Here is a 24670-nt window from a genome sequence, read left to right as displayed (position 1 = left end):
TAAGCCTCTCAACAGACCAAAGCAACATGCAGCTGTTCTTTTAGTATGTCCTACAAAGGTAAGACCCGAGTCTAACCAAACTCCTAGATTTTTCAGCTCCAACACCGGCGTCGGGGATGGTCCCAACTCTGATGGCCACCATTGGTCACCCCAAAGTTCCGCTCCCCTTCCGACAATCATGACCTCTGTCTTAGTGGCATTCAGCTGGAGACAGTTCCCCGTCAACCAGCTAGCCACCGCCTTCAGTCCATCCTGAAACCTGGGGGCATCAACTTCCGCATCCCCGCTGAGAGTAACCGCCAGCTGTGTGTCGTCGGCGTATGAGACCAAAGTTAGGCCCCACTGCCTAGCGACATCAGCCAGCGGTCTCACGTACAGATTAAACAGCGTGGGACTCAGCGAGGATGTATTTAGCTATGCAGCACATTAGCCTGGGTGCTGAAACATCTACTGTTCTTTAACATGGTGGAAAGTAAGCACCAAACTGCGTGACACGCCAGGTATGGGAACACATGGAGAGGAATATTGCCTTTCAGCTGGAAATGGTATAGTCCATAGCTCTGTTTTTAATATAAAATCAGGGCCTTCGGTGGTCATGTCACTGAAAATACAAGATTTGAAAAATATATTATTGTCTACAGGTGCTCAAAAAATATTATTGTCTACTGGTGCTCGTGGAAGACAATTTCTATGGACTGGAATCTAGAGAATGCTAAAGCGATTCTGGTATTTTACTGACCTCTGCTGGTCGTTTTCTATCAAGAAAGCTAAATAGAGGCAGTTGCCAGAAAAAAGAAAAAAAGAAAGTCCCTCAGCAGAAAGCAATTCTGGTATTTTACTGACCTCCACAGGGCCTTTTTTATTAAGACAGTTAAATAGAAGCAGTTGAACAGAAAAAAAAGTCCCGAAGCGGAAGCAGACAAGTCCTAGGGCTGATCTCCAGAGCCCACACAATGCATACACATATAAGTATATACTAATATATAAGTATATACTAAAGTATATACAAGAGGTCTCGAATGCTGGACCTAAAAAGAGAGTGGGAGGAGAGAGAGAGAGAGAGAGAGAGAGTGAAAAAGATACATGGAACAGAAAGATAAGAAAGAAAATATACGTAGGAGGGGAAAGAAAAATGGATAAGTGGAGAAAAGAGGAAAAGGAAGAGAGGAAGGTTGGAAGTAAGGACCTATGAAAGGAAGGAAGAAAAGATGAACAAAAGAAAAGGAAAAATTAAGGATGTATCGGTGGAAGGAAGAAAGGCATATTGGAAGGATAAAAAGAAGTAAAGGCGTAAGGAAGGCTGGTGAGAAGAAGGAAGGGCAAAAGGATGGTTGGATGAATGAATGAGAGAGAGGACCAGGACAAGGGTGACAGGATCAACAGATGTGGGAAGGTGAACGGATGGTCGAATGAATGGAATAAGAGAATGGTGAGTGGCTGGATGGATGCTTGGAAGAATAAATGCATTGAAGGTTGAAATGACCGATAGGTAAACAGATGAAGTGAAAAGAAGGATGAGTGGTCTGAAGGATGCACGGATGGATAAATTAGCGTGTGAATAGATGAGTGGGTGAATAAATTCAAGGGTGAATGGAAGGGTAAAATAGTTAAAGGATGGATGGGTGAACAGATGAATGAAAGAAAGGATGGTTTGATGTGTGGGTGAATAAATTGAGCATGGATGAATGAATGGATAGATAGAATGGCAAAACAATGAATGCATGAACTGGTGAAAGAATGGCTGAATGGAAGGGCAAGAGCATGGAATGATAGATTGATGGAAGGAAGGCTAAAGGGAACTCTTCTACGGTGCATTGGGCTTGCCGAATCGCATTACCGTATGAATTAAAGTGGGGGAAATTTGGGGGCGGGGGGTACTCCCTTGCTCCACATTCATACACCTGCGATTTGGCTACAAAAACCACACTGCTCAAAAGCACATCTACTTTACAATATCACCAAGTCAAATAGATTGCTTGGCTAAATCGAAATTTGATCAATGGATATAGGACAGTGAAAACATGCCCCATAGAATGTACATGGAAGATGCTAGGTGTGGCAGGAAGAATTATCTCACACAACAAGGGAGAGAGGAGAGGAGTACAGACACAGACATAAATGTAGATCTTGGTCCCCGGGCATGAGACTGGACACAAGCAAGATGAAAGACATGCGCGGCACAAAAATGGCACTTTTTGTAGAGTAGATTGTGCTTGTCAATGACCTATGCTCCTATGTTACACTCCTGTCTCCTGCTGGGACGCACAGATAGCCCTGCAAAATTACAACTTGGGATCGCATCTGTTGAGCAATCAGTGCACAGGAGCAAGATGGCAGAAGGGTGGCATAGGTGAAGGTGAAACACCATCACATGAGATGACAAGTCAAACTAAGACAGAGACATCGAAGCATAGTCAGAAGAACAGCAACCCTAGCATCGATCATCATGACAGGATAGAATAGGGGAGTGGTCTCGGGAAAGAATAATACAAGGAGCTGTGGCAGCTGGAAGGGCAAGCAAGGTAAGCACAGCTCAAGGGTACAATTCACTGCTGCAACATGAGATCAGGGCCTGGCATCCTACGTTGAAATAAAGGCAATGTCGCCCTGTTGCTTACAAGAAAGCGTGCGTGTGGTAACGTCACTGTAGGTTGTCCTAGTGAGGGTATCCTACAATCGATCACTTTAGAGCAAGGTTTCAGCCTCCATTGCTCTTCAATGTTAATTATTTTTTGTGTGCATGTTTATTTCGCAGGTTTGCTGTAAATGCTCTAGCACAGGGATGTGTGTGCAGCTTTGTTAGATGATTTTAATTTTTTTCACACTTTGATCAATTAGTCCCAAAGACAAATATGTGATATTTGAGGTCAGAATGGGGATTTGGGGGGCTGCCGACCAGCGGGAGGCTTGCCCCCATGGGTTTTTTTGTGGCCGGTAGGAGGGGAGGGAGACACATGACCAGGACAGACAGGAAGGGCTGTTGGGCTGTTTTTGGGCTGGCGGAGGGCAGTTGGGCGATTTTTGGGTGGTTTTTGGGCTGGGGGTGGATGTAGCCGGAAAGTGTGTGTCACTGTCCACCTTTTTGTGGGACAGTGACACAGGAGCCGGTCGGAATCGTTGGGGCATGTGTTTTTTGCGTGTTTTGGTGCTTGTGCTCCGTGGTTTGGGTCTTGGCGTCGCGGCAGGTAGCGGTGGTGCCTAGTGTCGGGAGGCTTTTCATGGCAGTGAGGACGCAGAGGAAATGGCAGCGTTGGGTGACCACCGGGTCCAGGAGGTGCTGAGGTTGCTCGGGGAGGCGGGCCGCATGGACCTGGTGCGACCCGACCTCCAGGTAAGGCCGGCGCGGCGCGCTGCCAACGGCACCGCGGCAGCAGTGATCGCCTGTGGGCCTCCACGGTCACAACCACGGAGGGCCACGGGAGGTGGGAGGGGTGGGAGGGAGGCGGGAGGGGGAGGCCGGCGGGGCAAGGCCGCGAGGCGCGGTAAGGCACAGAAGAGTGCGAAGGGGGCTGGAGGACTCCAGGGACGCACTACCTTTCAATTTGTGGGCGGGGCAGGGGGGCGGGCGGGGGCCGGGGGAGGTGGCGGTGCGGTCCCTGACAGGGGGGCGGGGGCCTCGGAGGTTGGCGGGGGGTGGCCGCCAGGAGTGGTGGGTGAGGGCCAGGCAGCAGGAGCCGGGGAGGGGAGCAGGGGTGTTGCAGGAGCAGGAGGGTGGGGGGAGGGAAGAGGGGGTGGGGGCCGGACAGGAGGCAAGGGGGGCAGGGTCACCCCTATTAATAGAGAGTCAGATATGGAGGAGGAGAGGGGTGGAGAGGGAAGGGGGAGGGGGTGGACGGGGGGGGCGCGGAGAGTGAGCTGGACTGGGGGTCCTCGTCCGGGGAGGGGGCGAGCGTGGTGGGCTCGAGCAGGTCTCCGTCACTCGGGAGGGGGAGGGGGGAGTGGGGAGCGGGTGGCCGGGAGCTGAGGTGAGGGGCGGGGGGGTGCGGAGGTGGCAGGGGGAACACGGGTGGCGGTTGGGGCCGGGGGGGAGGCGACGGGGAGTGGGGGGGATGGTTTGGGGGGTGGGACCGGGATGAGAGTCCGGGGGGCGGGGGGGGTGGGGCGGGACCGCAGTGGCCGGAATGGGAGGAGTGGTGGCGTTGGGGGTCAGGGGGGTGGGGCGGGAGCTGGGGGCGCCCGGCGCCGAGGGGGGGACACTCTGCGCGGTGGGGCCGAGTGGGACAGCGGGGTTGGGACGGGAGCAGCACGTGGGGGGAGCAGGAAGGGCCTTTTTTCCCCGGCATGCTGGACTCCACCTTTTTTCATTGCCAGGACATGTTGGCGAGGGGCTCGGGTGAGCAGCATGCGGCTCCGTTCCACTGAGGGGATGGGAAGGCTCTGCCTGGTACGGGCGGTCGCGCTCCAACGTGGGACATGGCAGCCCACCCCGAAGGGTCACATCGGCCGCCGGGGGTAGGAGGGTGCATGCTGCTCCTGTTACTTTGACTGTTGGTACGAGTGCGGCGGCAGGAGGGGGCGAATGCGTGGATCTGGTGGATCTGATGCGGGTGTGCAGAGAGAAGGCGGGGTTGAGCCGGCTGAAGTCCAGTGGGGACGGCCGGGGGCTACAGGATGTTGGGGATGGGGAGTCTGAGGAGGAGGTTGAGATACGGGAGGGGGATCTAGTAATGTTGTTGGCAGTGTGTTGCAGGTCCGGCCGCAGCAGGACGCGCCCAGGGTGACGGCCCCCTCAGCTCCACTGGTTAGGCGGCGGGATCCGGCTCGGACGCCAACCTTGACGCCAGGTAAGGTTGGAGACGGAGTGGGGAGTGGTGCGGACAAGAGGCGCTGTGTGCAGGTGTCGGTGGGGACGGATACTTGGGGGGATGATGAGGTACGGCTGGTGAAAGGTCGGTATGTAAAAGACACGGGGGTGGGAATGGATGGCGGGGCACCGGCAAGCGCGGTCGGGTCGTGTGCTGGTGGGGGGACGGCTTCGGGGGGCGTGGAGGCGGGGGCGGCCGCGGCGGGGAGTAAGGAGAGTTGCGTGGTGCCGGTGTGGAATACATGGGGGTGACCAAGCCGCTGGGGGCGCACTTGTCGCTGGCGACGAGGGAGAAGATCTGAAAGGGGGAGTACATTGAGATTCTAAAGCTGTTGCATAGGGAACTGACTTCGAAGGAGGGGTCCAAGGAGGAAGAGCAGGAGTTGGCTCGGCGCCCCAAGGTCCCGTTGACACTCGATAACTGGTCAGCGGCTTTTCTAATATACACCAGCGTATCGGTCCATCGCGCTATTCAAGTACATGGACGTGGTGCGGAGGGTGCAGGTGACATATGGGGGGTACGCCTGGTCCCATTATGACGAGGAGTTCCGGGCGCGGATGGAGACCGGCCCGGAGGCGAAGTGGGGGGAGCTGGATTCTGACCTTTACTAGCAGACGATGGGTGGCGCCAAGTTTGATCGCACCGTCTATACGGCCAGCGGTTTGCCGCTCGCGCCGGCCCCCTTTTTGGCCCGCCCCACCCGCGGGGAGGTGGGTTAGGGTGAGCCCAACGGTCAGAGCACAATCGGGGCCTGCTGGGACTTCAATAAGGGGGCGTGTGGCCGGCAGGTGTGCCGTTTCCGGCACGAGTGCTCTAAGTGCGGGTGGCGACACCCGGTGGTACACTGCTGGGGTGACACGGGGCCGCCAGGACAGCAGCCCGCGCAAGGTGGATTGCAGGGCGGGGGGAGGGGAGGTGGCCGGGGGGGTCTGGGGCTTTGGGAAAAGGCTCGTACACCAGTTAGAGTGGCACGGATGGAGCCATGGCTGGCGGCGTACCCGCGGGCGGACGACGCGGCCGTGTTGCGAAGCTGGTTTCGGGAGGGTTTTCGGCTGAGCTATGAGGGCCCGCAGATTGCGCGCTGGGCGGACAATCTGAAATCTGTACAGGCCCACAGAGGTATTGTGAGGGAGAAGCTGTTCAAGGAGGTCAAGGAGGGCCGTATGTTGGGCCCATTTGCGGAGCCGCCGCTGCCGGGGTTGATTATATCCCCGATAGGGATGGTGCCCAAGAAGGAGCCGGGGCAATTCCGGCTGATTCAACACCTGTCGTGGCCGGCAGGTGGGTCAGTCAACGATTTCATCGCGTCGGACTTGGCGTCGGTGTCCTACTCCTCGGTGGATGTGGCGCGGAAGCTCGTTTCAGGGGTGGGGCGGGACGCTATGATGGCGAAGTGTGACATTAAGTCGGCGTTCCGCTTGCTCCCGGTACACCCGGAGGACCACCAGTTACTGGGGATCCAGTTTGACGGTGGCTTCTTTGTGGACAAGGCACTGCCGATGGGGTGTTCCATCTCCTGCGTGCTTTTTGAGCGCTTCAGTTCCTTTTTGCAGTGGGCTTTTTCCAGGGGCACAGGCTCTGAGATGGTGACGCACTACCTGGATGACTTCTTCCTGGTGGGACGACCCGGTGCGACGGACTGCCAGCGCTTGCTGGACAGTTTGGCGGGGATGATGGAGGAATTTGGGGTTCCCCTGGTGCCGGAGAAGACGCACGGCCCCAGTACGGTGTTGTCCTTTCTCGGTATAGAGGTCGACTCAGCGGCCATGGAAGCACACCTGCCGGAGGACAAGAGGTCGGCTATGTTGGCGTTGGTGGGCGACATGCTAGGAAAACAGAAGGTGTTGGTTTTGGAGGTGCAAGTTCTCCTGGGGCATCTTAACTTTGCATGTCTATAAATTCACCTTCTATTCTATTCTATCCATGTCGCGTGGTGCGAGCGGGTCATACCATCTGTCGGTGGCTGGGTTTGGCGCTGTCGGGCTTGACGCTGCCCCATCACCACGTGTGTCTATCGGCCTGGTTGAAGGAGGATTTGCGGATGTGGCGGGTTTTCCTGGAACGGTTCAATGGTGTGCTGATGGCGCCGTCGGAGGACTGGGCGTGGGACGTGACGCTGTACCCCGATGCTATATATCAAAAAACAAATGATGCCTAGGACACCAATAGAACACTTTTAGTATTAGGTGAGATACCTAAATTGTCCCATCCTATGACAAATATATTATCTTTAACAGAATGACTTCTTATATTTCTTTTTGTAAGACTTCCCACCTCCACAAAGAGCACACAATATATTATTTTTTTCTTATTTGTCTTTCAATTTAATTGAAAAAGAATTAGATTTAGGCTAATCTTATTTTTAAGCCCACTTCGTACGTGTAAACAAACAAACACATATATATGTATATACACAACACTTTTTACATAAATATATACAATCAAATATACATACATTGATCCATTGGCATTTCTTTTTCAAATGCTGTAGCCCAATTTCTTTCTAAAGGATGCTTGCTACATGTAAAGACTCAGCATTCCTTCTCAAGTAAGATCAACCAGACCTATCAACAAGGAGTATAACAAGTCTATATCTTTTTTTAGACCTATCTTAAGTCCTTTGCTCTTTGCAAAAAAAATTGTTTTCTTCACAACTTAATATACTTTGGCTGGAGTCTTCTTTGAACAAAATGTCGACGCGTTTCAGCCCTCACAGTATGGGCCTCATCAGGACTCGGGCTAATAGGATATTCCGTCTACAGGATCAAAAAATCATATATAACTATATACATCCTATAGTAAGTATGTTAAGAGATCAGGGTTTTATATTCAATATTTACATATATACATATTCGAATACCAAAGTAGCCTCGAAGTGGTCAGACTAGATAAGGAATCACACCCTTAGTGCCTTTACTCTAAAACGTATGTACACCCCGTGCATTTCAACTTACAACAGACCTTCCAAGTATAGTGTTGCTGTGAATGAATAAACCACCCTGTGTCGTGTTTCAATAAAAAGCCACAAGTAACAAGCCACCTTCATGCACCTATAGTCGTCCGTGCAAAAACCTATTTACCATTGTATTTGCCTTCAATAATGTATGTGTCCTCTTAAAATGGACTTTCAAGGAAACGCTTTTATTCAGTCATGGAGAACTAGAAAAAACAGCAACCGACACCTTTTAGATACTGCTTGTGTCATTTTTAATACCACATTGGCCACAACTCTTAAATACGACTCACCTATTGTGTCCGTGGGAGTCACTGGACATTACTCCGTAGCTGATTCTCTTAATTTTCGCGTATGGGCCCCCTTGCAATATGGTACCCTTTCAACAAATTCCAAGCTCTTGTTCTCGAAGTACACTAGTAAAACATGGAAGAGCGGGAGAAATAACTGACATGCCGTGGCGTACAAAAACGTTTTTCTTATATAGAGCCCGCGGCTAGGAAATGCCACTTACTTAATATCATCCGGAGAAATCCAGCTACTTAATGTGCACACTGCCATACAAGAGTGAGCTTGCTCATCCTGCATTTAAATCGAAACCAGGCACTTCCTCTCTAAGAACCCTAATAGTACAAGGGAAGCGTGATTAGTTCTTGTCACGCTATAGCATTTAAAACCACTTTCTGTTACTGGGCCCAACAACCAATGCCACTTACTTTATTTTTTTCGGACCAATCCATAGTTTGCACACCTTCACTCAAGCGCGAGCCGGTTCGTACTGCCGATCACGTGACACGAAATAAACTCTTCACTACTCGACACTAAAAAAGGTACTCCGATGCGGCGGGTGTCGGCGGTTTTGGCCTGTATTGGGACGGGAGATGGTGCGCCGAGCGATAGCCGACACATTGGCAGGCGGGGGGACGGAGCATTGCTTTTCTGGAGTTGTTTCCGTTGTTGGTGGCGGTCACGGTGTGGGCGGCTGAGTTGGCGCACAAGCGGGTGTTGTTCCGGGTGGATAACATGTCGGTGGTGCATGTGGTGAACAGGCAGTCGGCAGGGGACCCCCAGGTGTTGAAGCTGAAGAGAGTTTTTGTGCTGCGCTGTTTGGAGAATGACATTATGTTTAATGCGCGCCACGTGCGGACAATGACATTGCGGATGCCTTGTCTCGTTCACAGTGGCAGAGGTTCCATGGGCTAGCCATGGCGGCGGAGATGGTCAAGACGCCGGTCCCGGGGGAGCTCTGGTCAGTGGGAGACACCAGGTCGTTCAGCTGGTGAGGGCATCGGTGGCTGAGTCCACGTGGAAGGCGTATTCACAGGCGTGGGAGGAGTTTCGGCGCTCTGGTGGGGTAAGGTGGGGGGATCCCTGGCGGCGGGAGGAACAGGTGGTGCGATTCATGTTGAGCTTGATGGACAGAGGTTTGTCGCGGTTCACGATTGCGGGCAAGCTGGCGCGGTGGCGTTCATGGGGAGGTTGTGGTGGGGGTATCCACCGTCGGCGGGTGAGTTGGGGACTCGTTTCCTGGAAGGGTGGGCGAGGGAGAGGGGAGCGGGCATGGCTCAGCGTCGGCCGATAACTGGGGTTTTGCTGGTGGACTTGATTGCTGCGCTGCCGTCGGTGTGTCACAACGGGGAGGAGACGGTGTTGTTTTCCACACTCATGTCCTGGCTGTTTTTTGGAGCTTTTCGGGTGTCGGGGCTGGTGGGTGTGAAAGGAGGGCGGGGTCTCCGGTGGGAGGACGTGGAGATGCGGGCCCGGGAAGTGGCAGTGCGCTTGCGACGCTCAAAGACGGATCAAAGGGGTGTGGGGACGTGGGTGGTGTTGGGACCGGGGGGGCGGGATGGGGTGTGTCCGGCGATGTGGAGTCGCCGACTGGCGGCGGGCCGAAGTGTGACGGATGACGAGGTCTTTGGTCGGAAAGAAGGTGGCAGGGTGACGGCGGCTCAGGCTTTGTGGGTCCTGCGGCACGCCCTACAGACTATGGGTGAGGACCCGAAGGCGTTCGGGACGCATTCTTTTAGAATCAGGGCGGCGACGGAGGCAGCGCGGTGTGGGTGGGGGACGGAGGAGATCAAGCTGCTGGGGCGCTGGAAGTCTGATACAGGAGATATGTCAGAATACGGGGGTAGAGGGGACGGTCTGACCTTTATGTTTCGCCCTCTTACATGTGTGTCTTTTCAGGTGCTGTGGCGGGGCCGGAGGTGGCGCTTCTGAACATTTACATTGTGGGACACTCATTTGTCAAGCGGGCTGAGAGGGCTCAATGGGACAAGCACCGGACGCTCAACTTGGAATTGGATGACAGATTGTTTAGATGTCATTGACGGGGAAAGGGGGGAATGCGTTGGCATGAGTTGAAGCCCTTGCTGAATAATGTGGTCGGGGGGGGTGTGCCTGGATGTGGTAGTTATACATCTGGGTGAAAATGACCTAGTGCAATGTAAAGGTTTGGCACTGGTCAAGCAGATGAAACGAGATTTGTTAGCGACAGTGGTCAGGTTGTCATTTGATTTGGTCGGCTTTTATTCCCAGAAGGTGTTGGAGGGGAGCTGAGCGCCCGGGAGCTATTGACAGGATGAGGAGAAAGATCAACAGGGAGATGAAGGATTTCTGTGCCAGGGAGGGGATAGGCAGGATGGAGCATCCCGAGCTTAGGTACGGGGCGGTGTATTTCTTTCGGGAGGATGGGGTTCATCTCTCACGATATGGGATGGAGCTATACATCGTACAGTTGAAGGAGGCACTGGATGCGGCGTTGGGGTGCGCAGGTACCCGAGGAGGCTGGTGTCCTAGGGGGGGGGGTCGAAAGACGCTAATGCGGCTTTCGAGTGGCGCTTCTCCTAGTTAAAAAGGGGGTAGTTGGGGGTATTGGAAGAGGCCTGGGTTGGTTTTTTGTAGGCGGTGGGGGACACTGAGGTTTTTTCCAGTTGTAGGCAGGTGGGTAGGTTGCAGACGGGATGTTATATGATGTGTATGAGTTTGCAATGTTGGGGATCCATTTGGGGTGGTGGGGGGGGGGTGTTGTTAGGCATTCACTTATTTAGTGAGACATAGTTTTGTGCGGCGCAGGCCAAGGTTGGGTTTAGGCAGGGTGCACCTGATTCCAATAAAGCGGCCTTTATCACACCATTCCTGTGTCTGTGGTCAGTGTCCCCTTCCCTCCTTCTGGTGGGCCCCAAAGAGCGGCAGACTACAACAAAGCTGTCAAATCCTTGCAGCACATCACAAAATGACAGTGCTCAAACCAGGAACAAACTAGCACAGAACGATGATCCTATGGATCCAAAGACAAGCAGCAGAGGATCGGCCCTTTTCGTGGTTGTGGAGAGGCCACAATACTTATACTACTTGGTGCTCTCCGGATGCGCACACAGGAGCCTATACACAAAGATAGATCTGGCAGTAACTGTACGTTTATGATCAAATATACCTTAGTTACACCTTCCAGGAACTCATCAAGGGAGTCCAGGGAGACGTAAGCCCATGTCCTTGAGTGGAGACCACCTCAGTTACTGCAGAGCTCACCCAAGAATCCCACTCACGGGTGGGATTGAGGTCGTTCCAAGGCATGGCTAGCTTTGGAAGTTTGTGAACACACATTTATATTTGTGAGCATTCACAAATTCCTCACATTCCTCTTTCCAGCCCGGAAAGGGTCGGACATGTACTCCGGCCAAATAATGGCATAAAACCTTCCCCAGGATAAAAGACTGAAAAAACACTTGCCCAGGTGGAAAAGGAAATGAATCATCAGAGGTAATGAGGGTGTTGAGAAGGGAGTTTCTAAATGGGGAAATTATTTCCCCCACGAAAAAATGGGTATTCTATTGCCTCTGTGCGGTAATATCAACCACTGAGAACACCACACAGAAGAAGGGTGTCAGCGGCGTAGCTTGGTCAGTGTGACGGAGGGGGGGCATGAGTTTCAGATTTTCCAACAACCACGCTGGCATTTCATGTTAAGTTGCATGAGAGGGACTTAAGGGGCAGTGGCAAGGAAATGGAATGCAGATTGGTAGGGTTAGTAAGTAAGAGAAAACACAAGATTTTGTAAAAAATAACCACCATGTTTGAACAATTTCAAAATAGAGAGAGGGTGAGTGTGTGAGCGATTTTGCCTATGGCTATGTAAAAATCCAATAGACACCTCACCATATCCGACTGAAAGCACTTGTACCCAACTATATAGCAGAAAATATATTAATTAGGGGGGTGTATGCCCTTGAAGGTTTTCAAAAATAAATCGGTGTCATTAATCTTCTCCATTGACTTGCATTGAAGATTAGGTAATTTTAGACTAGAGAAAGCTATAATAAGGCCATTACTGGATTTCCGATGCCGACATAGTGCAAGCTCTTCCGTCCGGTTTTCTTGTGTATCATCTTGACAGACCTGAAGGGCGAGGGGGTGGCATTGCTATTTTATACAAGGATACATATGTATGTAGGGCTCAAAATGGCTTAGTTGCGGACTGCGAGAGTTGCCAATTCTCCTTTCGGATATGTCCTACAGTATCTCTATCAGGTTTACTGATCTACCGGCCCCCGGGCTGTGTGGGTAACTTTGCTAGCTCCTTAATGGAAACTGTGACGTCCTTGGCCTCATCCACGACTAATTTCTTAGTATTGGGAGATCTTAATCTCCACTTCAATGATTCTGCCGACCTAGGAGCCCGAGATCTTCAGGATGATCTGAAAGCTTGCGAGTTGGCCTTAATCAATGCTGGGGCGACGCATGATAAGGGCACTTACTAGACCCTATGTTCTCCAACATTCCCCGATTGGTGGTGGGGCCAGCAATTCCTCTCCCGTGGACTGACCATTTTTTGGTATCGGCTTTCTGGCAAGTCGACGTGCCGCCCACAACTGCCAAGCAGGCTTTTTTGGTGGACAGAGCGTGGTCCAGGTTATCGATTGAGGACTGGACCTCTAAGCTGGAAGACATGCCCCTTCCCTTCGATGCGGATCCAATTAAGGGAGACGCCAATTTCAATCAATGGCTGACCGCCTCTCTTGATGCTCTTATTCCGAAAAAGAGAGTGCAAAAGAGGGAGAAAAGAATTGGATCCGCTCCATGGTACACTGCTGAGCTTCGATCCCTTAGGAAGGGTTGTAAAAAGCTGGAGAGGTTGTGGAGAAAGAAATGGGAGATAACTAGGCGAGAGGAATATCGCGTTGCAATGAGGGGCTATAAATTTGCTCTTCGGAAGGCTAAAGCCCAATTTTTTGAAGAGCATATAAAATCCGCCTCTAGCTCTGCCAGAGAGACTTTTAAAGTGGTCAAAGAACTCCTCAAAGTCCCTGAGCCCGTGGTTACCCATGATGAACAGAAGTGTATGGAGCTCGCAGACTTCTTTCATACGAAAATTGAGAAGGTTCTAAATACCCTGCCTCAGCCCCAGTTGCCTCATTTCAATCATAAGCCAAACATAGCAACACAGCCTAGTGAGGCATCTATCCATTTAGATTCTTTTGGCCCAGTAGCAGTGGCGGAAGTTTTGAAAGCCCTTGGATCCATGAAAAGCGGCTCTCCCATGGACCCGGTCCCTATGAAGTCCCTTAAACTAGCAGCAGCTTCCATCGGGGCCCCCATCACAGATTTAATGAATGCTTCCTTTGCCCTGGGTTCGGTGCCACCGAGCTGGAAAACAGCGGTTGTAAAGGCACTCCTAAAGAAGCCTAGTCTAGACCCCGTAGACCTGGCAAACTTTAGGCCCATCTCTTTGTTGCCGGGTCTCGGCAAAATTGCGGAAAGGCTGGTGAATCAACAACTGTCGGGCTTCCTGGAGTCCAACGGACTGCTTCGAGATTCACAAACCGGATTCCGCCCAGGCCAGGGCACTGACACTGCCCTCTTGGCAGTCGTGGATGAAACTAGACGCATTTTGGATTCAGGAGGGTCAGTGGCAGTGATCCTCCTGGACCTCAGTGCGGGGTTCGACACCGTGAACCATCAGGTGTTGATTCAGCGGCTGTCAGAGGTAGGCGTGTCAGGGGTTGCCCTGAAGTGGCTGTGGTCATTTCTTACCGGACGTACATACCAGGTTTGGGAAGGCAGTCATCGATCTACATCTATTCCCCTCCAGTGCGGAGTGCCACAGGGCTCGTCTCTCAGCCCGACATTGTTTAATGTTTATATGGCCCCCCTGGAGGATGTGGTGGCCCCCTACGACATTAAGATCGTCAATTATGCGGATGATACGCAGTTGGTGGTCACCTTATCCCAACTGGTAGAGAATCCCGACCTACTGCACTCCTGCCTGTCGGAAGTTCATACTTGGATGGATGAGTCAGCTCTTAAGCTGAATGGCTCGAAGACAGAAATAATGCTTTTAGGGAGTAAAATCTCTTCACTCCCACTGACCAGCTGGCCGAGTTGCATGGGAGACCTCCCTTGCTCGAAAGAGGTGATCAAGAGCTTGGGGGTCTGGTTAGATCAAGATTTATCGTTTAGGACCCATGCCAAGAAAACTGCAGGAGTGTGTTTTGCCCTGCTACGGTCAGCTCGCAAAATTTTTCCTCTTCTGCCTGTACCATCAAGGAAGCTGTTAATCCAGGGTCTGATTACATCAAGACTGGATTACAGTAATGCAATCTTTTTGGGCGCCCCGGAATCCACTTTGAACAAACTCCAGCAGGTCCAAAATGCGGCAGCAAGGCTGCTCATGGGCATTGCAGAGAGATAAACGGTTAAGGGGGGGTCCGAGGGGAAAAAATTATTATAGACCTACTGGTACCTAGTCCCCCAACTAGACACTAAAACACACGGAAGGTACAGAAGGTCTCAGAAATACAGAGGGAGAGAGAAGAAAATAGCAAATCTCTCTATTGGGACCTAATAGTGTCCTCTTTACATGCCCAGAATACACAGTTAATCTGGAAACAGCCAAGAAAACAAAAACAAGAGAAGATACACAAGGAGAGGAAAAAGATACCCATCAGCCCACTCATAAGTGGAATCTCGTCATCTGGGTATATGTTGGTAAATGGTGTCCTCTAGGGTCTGCCTTGGAAACAATCCATAGGACTGCCTAGTGATGGACCCAGAACATTTCACCAACAGATGACAGTATATGAGCGGGAGGGGTTGAGGTTGCAGTGCTCAAAGAAAAGGAAGAAGAAAAGGAAAATAATCCAAGTGATTCTAAAAATACCTACGATGATGTCATGAAATACTTTATTAGGGCTGACCATCAAAGTGGTATGGTTAAAAACAGTATGCTGATAGCATGTAAGGAATTGCTACCCACCAATGTTGTTATTCGGTCAACATGTTTCAGCCTCAAGGGCTTTCGTCAGGACCTATGGTGCTACTGCAACACTTACTTAAGTGATGTGAAAGTGGGATCTACATCTGCTTTCCAAACTGAAAAGAGTGTATCTTCTCCTGCATAGACACAATACAAAAGACAGAAACAGAGACATGGACAAATTATGTCAACAAAAAGAAATGCACAGACTGCAAACTCTCGTTTCTATGGTCTTTATAATATGGCTATGAACACTTGAAAGACACTCACCCTTATTGTGGGGAGAGAAAACCTCACCTCACCTGGCCACTGCTCAGGAAGAAAGGGAGGCCACGCACTGGAAATAAACAGAACACTTAGAAAGTTATAACCAGTGGTAGTAGAAACACAATATACAGACAAGAAAAACTGGATTCAAAACACATAAATCAGAGACACACATGGTGACACAATGGCCAGACTGGTTTTCTCTTGCATCAGGAAAGTATACCACAAAGCCTCACTGACTGCACTGCTTGCACAAACCTGTAGACCTATAAAGTACAAAGGCCCAGGTAGCCAGCCGCAGTCACTGGGAATAGAGGCGCCTACTCCTGTGCTTTCCACCTAGTACTCAAAGACCAAAGACCAAAGCAATAATGCTATTGACTGTCCCACCACCACTGACCTCTCCGTCGTTGCCTCGGAGTGAAAACTGAGCCGAGGGGGAGGCGACGACTGATGGTCACACGCGATGTTAAATACACTGCAGTGGACCTGAAAGGAAACTCCTTTGTTTCAAAAATTGATTGGCTCATGTGTAGGCCAATGGGAATCGGCTCACAGGCAGCCAACCGTGACCTACACTGATAAACCTGCAGTGGACCTGAGAAGAAGGAAACTCCTTTGTTTCAAAATTTGATTGGCTCATGTGTGGGCCAATGGGAATCGGCTCACAGGCAGCCAACCGTGACCTACACTGATAAGCATGCAGTGGACCTGAAAGGAAACTCCTTTGTTTCAAAATTTGATTGGCTCATGTGTAGGCCAATGGGAATCGGCTCACAGGCAGCCAACCGTGACCTACACTGATAAGCCTGCAGTGGACCTGAAAGGAAACTCCTTTGTTTCAAAATTTGATTGGCTCATGTGTAGGCCAATGGGAATCGGCTCACAGGCAGCCAACCGTGACCTACACTGATAAGCCTGCAGTGGACCCAGTGTTGGAGCTCAATGGAGGTAACCCTCATGCCAAAGGCTGTTACCACAAGGACTCTGTGTTCGGAAAAACAATCATGCGCAATCACAGCTGCATCCAAGGAATGTCATCATTCAATCCTTCTGTGTCACTATGAAGTTTGAAAACCCACTTCTGTTCTTTCCTCAATAGGAAAAGTGAAACATCCGTGACGTGACTAGGTATGTAAGGTTGTTCTAGAACCAACCATCTCAGTTCATCTGGACTATGTCTCTTGTCAAGGAAGTGAGTGGTGAGCCGTGTTGCCTGTTTTCTGCGTCTCATGGTGCTCATATGTTCCTGCACGCGCAATTTGATTTTTCTTGCGGTCATGCCGATATACCTTAGTCCACAGGGGCAGGTAATCTGGTATATCACTTTCTCACTGTTGCAATTAGTGTGGTGTTTCAATTGCCATGGTCGCGAGGTCCCAATGTCCACTTCAAGTGTTTTGCTGGTCAGTGGGCATACTGAGCAATTCCCGCAGGGATGATGTCCTCGTACCGGGGGCAGACCCCATAGAGTTTGCGGGGGTTCACATACTTCTTGCCGAGGTCGTGTATGCACAAGAGAGTCTCTCAAGTTGTTCCCTCTTTTAAAAGAAAAGAGTGGAAGGGGAATGGTCTCACCGGAGCTGTTCAGAATGCGCCACCTTTTCCTGATCATCTTTTGGATTTTAGAAGATGATGTGTTGTACGTTGTCACGCACACCAATCTGTCTAGTGGTGGTTTGACAACTGGAGGCTCAAGCAGCGCTTCGCGATGGTTATTCGCAGCGCGTTTCATTGAAGTCCGGACAAGGTTATTCGGATAGCGTCTCACTTTCAACTTCATGGAGAGATCTTTCGCTTTTCAGCGGAAGTCTGGAATGTTTGAACAATTCCTCCGGACCCTCAAGAACTGTCCAAAGGGGAGGTTCTCACGGAGGGACCGGGGGTGATGGCTATCGAATCTCAGCAGGGAGTTCCGAGCCATGGGTTTCCGATACAAGGAGCTCGCCAAATGGCCATCTTCTGGAAAGATGACAAGATCCAAGAAGGGGAGCTCTGTTCTACTATGCTCAAGGGTAAACCTCAAAAAAGCATTCTGACCATTCAGCCACTCTTGAAACAACAAGAGGGAAGGTACATCGCCACGCCAGACGACAAGAATGTCGTCGATGTACCGCTTCCACATCATCAATTGATGATGATGAGGGTTGTTGGTGCTCAACACGTGGTGGGTCTCAAACTGGTGGACATACAAATTAGCCAGGCTGGGGGCAAATTTGCTGCCCATTGATGTCCCCGAGGTTTGTAAATACAGGGAATCCTCAAAGGCAAAAAAGTTCTCGGTCATAGCAATCCGAGCTAATTCCATGACAAAGTGAGTGGGAGTTGTCAAGGTAGAAGGGAAAGCCTCTAAAAGTTCTTGTACAGTTTGTAGTGTATCCATTTGAGTAATACAAGTGTACAAAGATTCGACATCAAAACTAGCTAAAATGTCAGTATTAATGTCGAAGGTCACCTCAGGTAGAATGCGCAGGACATCTTTGGTGTCCTGAAGGTAGGTCGGCATTGTCTTAACAATGGGACTTAAAAAGATGTCAACAAAGGAGGACAGAGGTTCGAGCAAAGATCCAATGCCCAAAATGATCGGACGGCCCGGAGGGGGTCTCGCAGGCTTATGAATCTTTGGGAGGATGTAAAAGTAGGGAGTGATGGGACACTTGGTGACTAGAAAGATTGCCTCTTTCGGAGTAATCCAGCCTTCTGCGCTGGCTTCCTCTACCAGATGTTTGATCTCATTAGTTAGTCTAGGCGTGGGATTTTCAGCAAGGAGGGTGTAGGACTGTGCATTGCCTAGTTGTCTCAGGCATTCAGCTCGGTAGTCAGTAGTGTTAAGAATGACTATGGCACCCCCCTTGTCCGCTGGTTTAATCACTATCCCCGTGTCTTTCGAGAGAGTGTCCAGGGCTGATCTGTCTCTTTTTTGATATATTCTGGTAGTTCCCCTCTTTGGAAAAGTCCATAGATTAGTCTAGGCGTGGGATTTTCAGCAAGGAGGGTGTAGGACTGTGCATTGCCTAGTTGTCTCAGGCATTCAGCTCGGTAGTCAGTAGTGTTAAGAATGACTATGGCACCCCCCTTGTCCGCTGGTTTAATCACTATCCCCGTGTCTTTCGAGAGAGTGTCCAGGGCTGATCTGTCTCTTTTTTGATATATTCTGGTAGTTCCCCTCTTTGGAAAAGTCCATAGATTTGAGGTCTTGTAGTATTGCAGCCTCAAAAGTGCCAACCTTGGATGGTACTTGTTGCAACAGGGGCATGAAAGTGGATCTAACTTTAAGACCTGTGTTTGTATCTTCAGTCGGGGTATCTGTTTCTTTGTTTTTGAAGAAATAGTGCAGCCTGAAGGTTCTGAAAAATCGTTCGATCTCCCCTCTTATCAAAAAGGGTTCCCCACTGTGCGCGTGCAGGAACATATGAGCACCATGAGACGCAGAAAACAGGCAACACGGCTCACCACTCACTTCCTTGACAAGAGACATAGTCCAGATGAACTGAGATGGTTGGTTCTAGAACAACCTTACATACCTAGTCACGTCACGGATGTTTCACTTTTCCTATTGAGGAAAGAACAGAAGTGGGTTTTCAAACTTCATAGTGACACAGAAAGATTGAATGATGACATTCCTTGGATGCAGCTGTGATTGCGCATGATTGTTTTTCCGAACACAGAGTCCTTGTGGTAACAGCCTTTGGCATGAGGGTTACTTCCATTGAGCTCCAACACTGGGTCCACTGCAGGCTTATCAGTGTAGGTCACGGTTGGCTGCCTGTGAGCCGATTCCCATTGGCCTACACATGAGCCAATCAAATTTTGAAACAAAGGAGTTTCCTTTCAGGTTCACTGCAGGCTTATCAGTGTAGGTCACGGTTGGCTGCCTGTGAGCCGATTCCCATTGGCCTACACATGAGCCAATCAAATTTTGAAACAAAGGAGTTTCCTTCTTCTCAGGTCCACTGCAGGCTTATCAGTGTAGGTCACGGTTGGCTGCCTGTGAGCCGATTCCCATTGGCCTACACATGAGCCAATCAATTTTTGAAACAAAGGAGTTTCCTTTCAGGTCCACTGCAGTGTATTTAACATCGCGTGTGACCATCAGTCGTCGCCTCCCCCTCGGCTCAGTTTTCACTCCGAGGCAACGACGGAGAGGTCAGTGGTGGTGGGACAGTCAATAGCATTATTGCTTTGGTCTTTGGTCTTTGAGTACTAGGTGGAAAGCACAGGAGTAGGCGCCTCTATTCCCAGTGACTGCGGCTGGCTACCTGGGCCTTTGTACTTTATAGGTCTACAGGTTTGTGCAAGCAGTGCAGTCAGTGAGGCTTTGTGGTATACTTTCCTGATGCAAGAGGAAACCAGTCTGGCCATTGTGTCACCATGTGTGTCTCTGATTTATGTGTTTTGAATCCAGTTTTTCTTGTCTGTATATTGTGTTTCTACTACCACTGGTTATAACTTTCTAAGTGTTCTGTTTATTTCCAGTGCGTGGCCTCCCTTTCTTCCTGAGCAGTGGCCAGGTGAGGTGAGGTTTTCTCTCCCCACAATAAGGGTGAGTGTCTTTCAAGTGTTCATAGCCATATTATAAAGACCATAGAAACGAGAGTTTGCAGTCTGTGCATTTCTTTTTGTTGACATAATTTGTCCATGTCTCTGTTTCTGTCTTTTGTATTGTGTCTATGCAGGAGAAGATACACTCTTTTCAGTTTGGAAAGCAGATGTAGATCCCACTTTCACATCACTTAAGTAAGTGTTGCAGTAGCACCATAGGTCCTGACGAAAGCCCTTGAGGCTGAAACATGTTGACCGAATAACAACATTGGTGGGTAGCAATTCCTTACATGCTATCAGCATACTGTTTTTAACCATACCACTTTGATGGTCAGCCCTAATAAAGTATTTCATGACATCATCGTAGGTATTTTTAGAATCACTTGGATTATTTTCCTTTTCTTCTTCCTTTTCTTTGAGCACTGCAACCTCAACCCCTCCCGCTCATATACTGTCATCTGTTGGTGAAATGTTCTGGGTCCATCACTAGGCAGTCCTATGGATTGTTTCCAAGGCAGACCCTAGAGGACACCATTTACCAACATATACCCAGATGACGAGATTCCACTTATGAGTGGGCTGATGGGTATCTTTTTCCTCTCCTTGTGTATCTTCTCTTGTTTTTGTTTTCTTGGCTGTTTCCAGATTAACTGTGTATTCTGGGCATGTAAAGAGGACACTATTAGGTCCCAATAGAGAGATTTGCTATTTTCTTCTCTCTCCCTCTGTATTTCTGAGACCTTCTGTACCTTCCGTGTGTTTTAGTGCTCATGGGCATTCCCAGGACACAGTCTGCCAGACCTGCTCTAAAGGCGTTGCACTGGTTGCCAGTGCGGGAAAGAGTCAAATTTAAAGCACTTTGTACAGCCCACAAAATCCTCTTGGGGAAGGGCCCCCCAATACTGAGGAATTTAGTGGTCCCATATAAAGCGAGCAGAACGCTGCGCTCTGATCAAAAACACTTTCTCTTAGTCCCCAGAGTTAAAAGGGCCCGTACCGGCGGGAGAAGATTTTCAGTTAACACAGCGAAGCTGTGGAACTCGCTCCCTTTTGAATTGCGTGCCGAGACTTGCACTTTGCGATTCCGCAAATGTCTTAAAACTCACTTGTTTCCTGCTTGACTGTACTAATCTTGCCGTTTTTATCATCTGATGGTGTCTGGAAAAGCGCTGGGATGCCCAAGGGTAACTGCGCGCTATATAAAATTTAAAATAAATAAATAAATAAGATTTAAAACTCTGAAGCTTTACGCCAGAATCGGGAATGTTGGACTATATGTCAATGGAATCTGCATTGGAAACCCGTGCCAGGCACAGCTTGGCATGCTTCGAAATTCATGAATCGCAGAAAGTAGTCAAACTACTCTTAGACATAAATTTAAAACTCTGAGAGCTCCTTTTCTACTTTCTTTGTCAATAGGCCTTGTACATATATAATGTAATTAAACAGGGTAGAAATAACGATTCCTGCTCTGTGTTGAGAATTTTTGGTTTCATCATTTGTGCAAATTCATGGTATGGCAGAGATGTCCACAGAGCCGGAGTTATTACAATTTGATACTTGCAGAAAAATGAGAAGCATTTAACTTCTTTTGAATCTTACATTGCGTCCTGGCAGTAATGTAAAAAACTTCTCTGCAGGGACTTAATGGAAAGAGGTGCTTCTAAAGGCACATGGGTGGATGTATGGACACAACTGAAGATTGTTTCTAAAACATAACTGGGATATGAAAAATAAAGGATATACTCACTTCATTACACGAAGTGTGCACATAAAGATATATTTCATGGTGCTCCTCACACAATGAAACAGTTGTGGTCAGAAGGGAGGTGTTCGTAAACTGTGTTTCTCTCCTTTTCCCTTACTTGCCAAAAATGGGAATGTTGTTAATAGAGTGAACTCTAGTATCAAGCATAGTAGATACAATATGTTCTTTCTAGGTCTGGTGGCTCAGTGGACTAATACCTCCACTGTAGGAGCCTGTGTTTGAACTCACAGACACAGGTTCAAATCTTGGCCGGTCCACTCAGCCTTTCATCCTTTTGAGGTTGATTAAATTAGTACCATGGAGTTGGGTAACAATAAACATCTGTTATTCAGCGCCAAGATGGCCACGGGTGAACGTGCTCTTTACAAATACACGTTGTGTTATGTTTGTTTTCACATGTAAGAGTAGCGTGGTCATATAGCGATATTCCGATTGTTTTTAGAAAAGATCACCAAACATCTCCAAAGTTACATAATTCTAAATTGCTGTCTCTGCTCTAAAGGTTATCTTTCTTTGTCCTTAGTTTTTCAGGACTCTCCAGGCCTATTTTTCAGGACGGGGCGTTGATGCTGAAAAATCCCCCAATAGTTTCTCGCTGGATAACGGAAGGCCGATGTCAGTGACTTTCTACTCTGACCCAGTCGCATCTGCGTTTGCAGACTATGCAAGACAGAAACATCCTTCGCCGAAATACCTCAAAGGTTGAAAGCAGACGCCGCTGAACAAAGTAAGAGTCTTGCTATCTCTGAACACCCTGGTCCGTCCTTTATGTCTGAGTCAGGCACTTCATAATACCAGCAGCATATCCACCACGCATTAAACACCGCTGATGCTAGTGCATGACCTACCGTCTGCAGCCCCAGAAGGCAACCATGTATTTGGCTTGGAATGGCACACGTTTTGAGCAAATATTTTTGCAGCACTATATTCTCAGTTGTATAAGTAAGTCAAATAGATATTGTGTGGAAGGAATGATGTGCCCTTTAAAATGTTGGTTCAAAAGGTGGTCTCTTTTTTTTTTAGCGCTTAGCAAATATTTATTTTGGTTTAGGTCTTGTGTTTTACTGTTTTTTCTTAGAAAATTGGTTATGGTGGAGAATCACTTGAAAAATATTTTTTTATATTTTGTCTCCCGAACTGCCACATTTAACAAAAAATATTTTTGAACCATGATTATATTACTCTTTGCATTTTAGAACTGAAAAAAGAGCACTTATTTATTTTTTGTACAGTGTGCTTTCATACGGATATAAGGTGTTAGGGAATCCAATATATTTTGCACGGTTTTTCTACAATAACACGGTGCTTATGACTGTACAACTCATGCATATTATTTTTTAATTTTGTCATAGCAAAGTAAGGGGCAGACTGAACGCCTCCCTTCGGCGAGTCCCTAACATCAATAATGAATGAATGAATCGGTGAAATTCGCTATTATAGACTCGCAAAATGTAATCTTGATACATCTGGCCCTATATTCTGTTGCTTATTGAAATCAGTAGCTTCAGCCAACAAGTGTTTCACCCTTCTGATGACAGGTCTGCCAAGAGCTTTCTCACGGTTTTGGCCTCGATTACTTAGTTTTTGGTTAACTCTCGATCCCTGTGCAAACAACTCAACACCTGGTAGTGGTGATATTTATTGTACCTATTAAATTCTGAACGCTGGAGTGTTGGATTGTTTCCTGGTGTACCTATTCCTCCAGGATACTCATAACCCAAGCCACAGCATTGTGGTTTCTAGCTGAGATTTCAGTCTAGTGAAGAAGTTGTCAGGTTGGCTGTGGTCTGCTACTGCAGGTGTGGTCACGCAGTCTGCTTTGGGAGTCACTCCAGATGTGAGTTAACGCACAAAATATCTCTTATAAACCTTTCCTTTACCTAATGGGCAACACTTGCGACTGTAGCAAATGCCTCAACCTTTCATCATGTAATCCTTTATAACCAGAGGATGGTTAAAATTAAGCATGGGCGAATTTTGCGAATTTGCGATCCGCGAATTTGCGGATTTGCGAACTCGCCATCTGCAAAATTCGCGGATTTTTTTGTGTTCGCGGGGCTCTTGGCGTGTTCGCGGGGTGCTTTGCGTGTTCGCGGGGTTTTTTTTGTGCGAGACCGCGATGCGCTCTCTGGTTCATCACTGCCACCCTCTCGTTTTTTTTTGTGCCCTTCTGCCCCTTGCCCCACTTGTTTTTGTGCCATTCTGCCCTCTGCCCCAATCGTTGTTGTGTCCTTGTGCCCCTTGCCCCACTCGTTGTTGTGCCATTCTGCCCTCCGCCCCACTCGTTTTTGTGCCCTTGTGCCCCTTGCCCTACTCGTTTTTGCACCATTCTGCCCTCTGCCCCAATCGTTGTTGTGCCCTTGTGCCCCTTGCCCCACTCGTTGTTGTGCCCTTGTGCCCCTTGCCCCACTCGTTTTTGTGCCATTCTGCCCTTTGCCCCACTTGTTTTTGTGCCATTCTGCCCTCTGCCCCACTCGTTTTTGTGCCCTTGTGCCCCTTGCCCCACTCGTTTTTGTGCCATTCTGCCCTTTGCCCCACTCGTTTTTGTGCCATTCTGCCCTCTGCCCCACTCGTTTTTGTGCCCTTGTGCCCCTTGCCCTACTCGTTTTTGTGCCATTCTGCCCTCTGCCCCAATCGCTGTTGTGCCCCTTGCCCCACTCGTTGTTGTGCCCTTGTGCCCCTTGCCCCACTCGTTTTTGTGCCATTCTGCCCTTTGCCCCACTCGTTGTTGTGCCCTTGTGCCCCTTGCCCTACTCGTTTTTGTGCCATTCTGCCCTCTGCCCCAATCGTTGTTGTGCCCTTGTGCCCCTTGCCCCACTCGTTGTTGTGCCCTTGTGCCCCTTGCCCCACTCGTTTTTGCGCCATTCTGCCCTTTGCCCCACTCGTTGTTGTGCCCTTGTGCCCCTTGCCCCACTCGTTGTTGTGCCCTTGTGCCCCTTGCCCCACTCGTTTTTGTGCCATTCTGCCCTTTGCCCCACTCGTTTTTGTGCCATTCTGCCCTCTGCCCCACTCGTTTTTGTGCCCTTGTACCCCTTGCCCCACTCGTTTTTGTGCCATTCTGCCCTCTGCCCCACTCGTTT

General features: G+C 49.4%; 1 protein-coding gene across 2 annotated transcripts in view; it reads left to right on the top strand.

Moving 5' to 3' along the window:
* The window catches only part of C3_1H2orf66 (chromosome 3_1 C2orf66 homolog), a 243413-nt gene that overhangs the window by 127009 nt on the left and 91734 nt on the right, over positions 1-24670 (top strand). For both annotated transcript variants that reach the window (XM_078683700.1, XM_078683699.1), the window contains exon 2: positions 22114-22317. In XM_078683700.1, coding sequence (XP_078539826.1) covers positions 22114-22296 — 183 coding nt within the window. In that variant the 3' untranslated portion in view covers positions 22297-22317. The remainder of the gene's footprint in view (positions 1-22113; positions 22318-24670) is intronic.

Source organism: Lissotriton helveticus, chromosome 3_1 (assembly GCF_964261635.1).
Source record: "Lissotriton helveticus chromosome 3_1, aLisHel1.1, whole genome shotgun sequence".
Taxonomy (NCBI): Eukaryota; Metazoa; Chordata; class Amphibia; order Caudata; family Salamandridae; genus Lissotriton; species Lissotriton helveticus.
The sequence above is the reverse complement of the archived record's forward strand: the minus strand, read 5'-3'. Positions and strand labels throughout refer to the sequence as shown.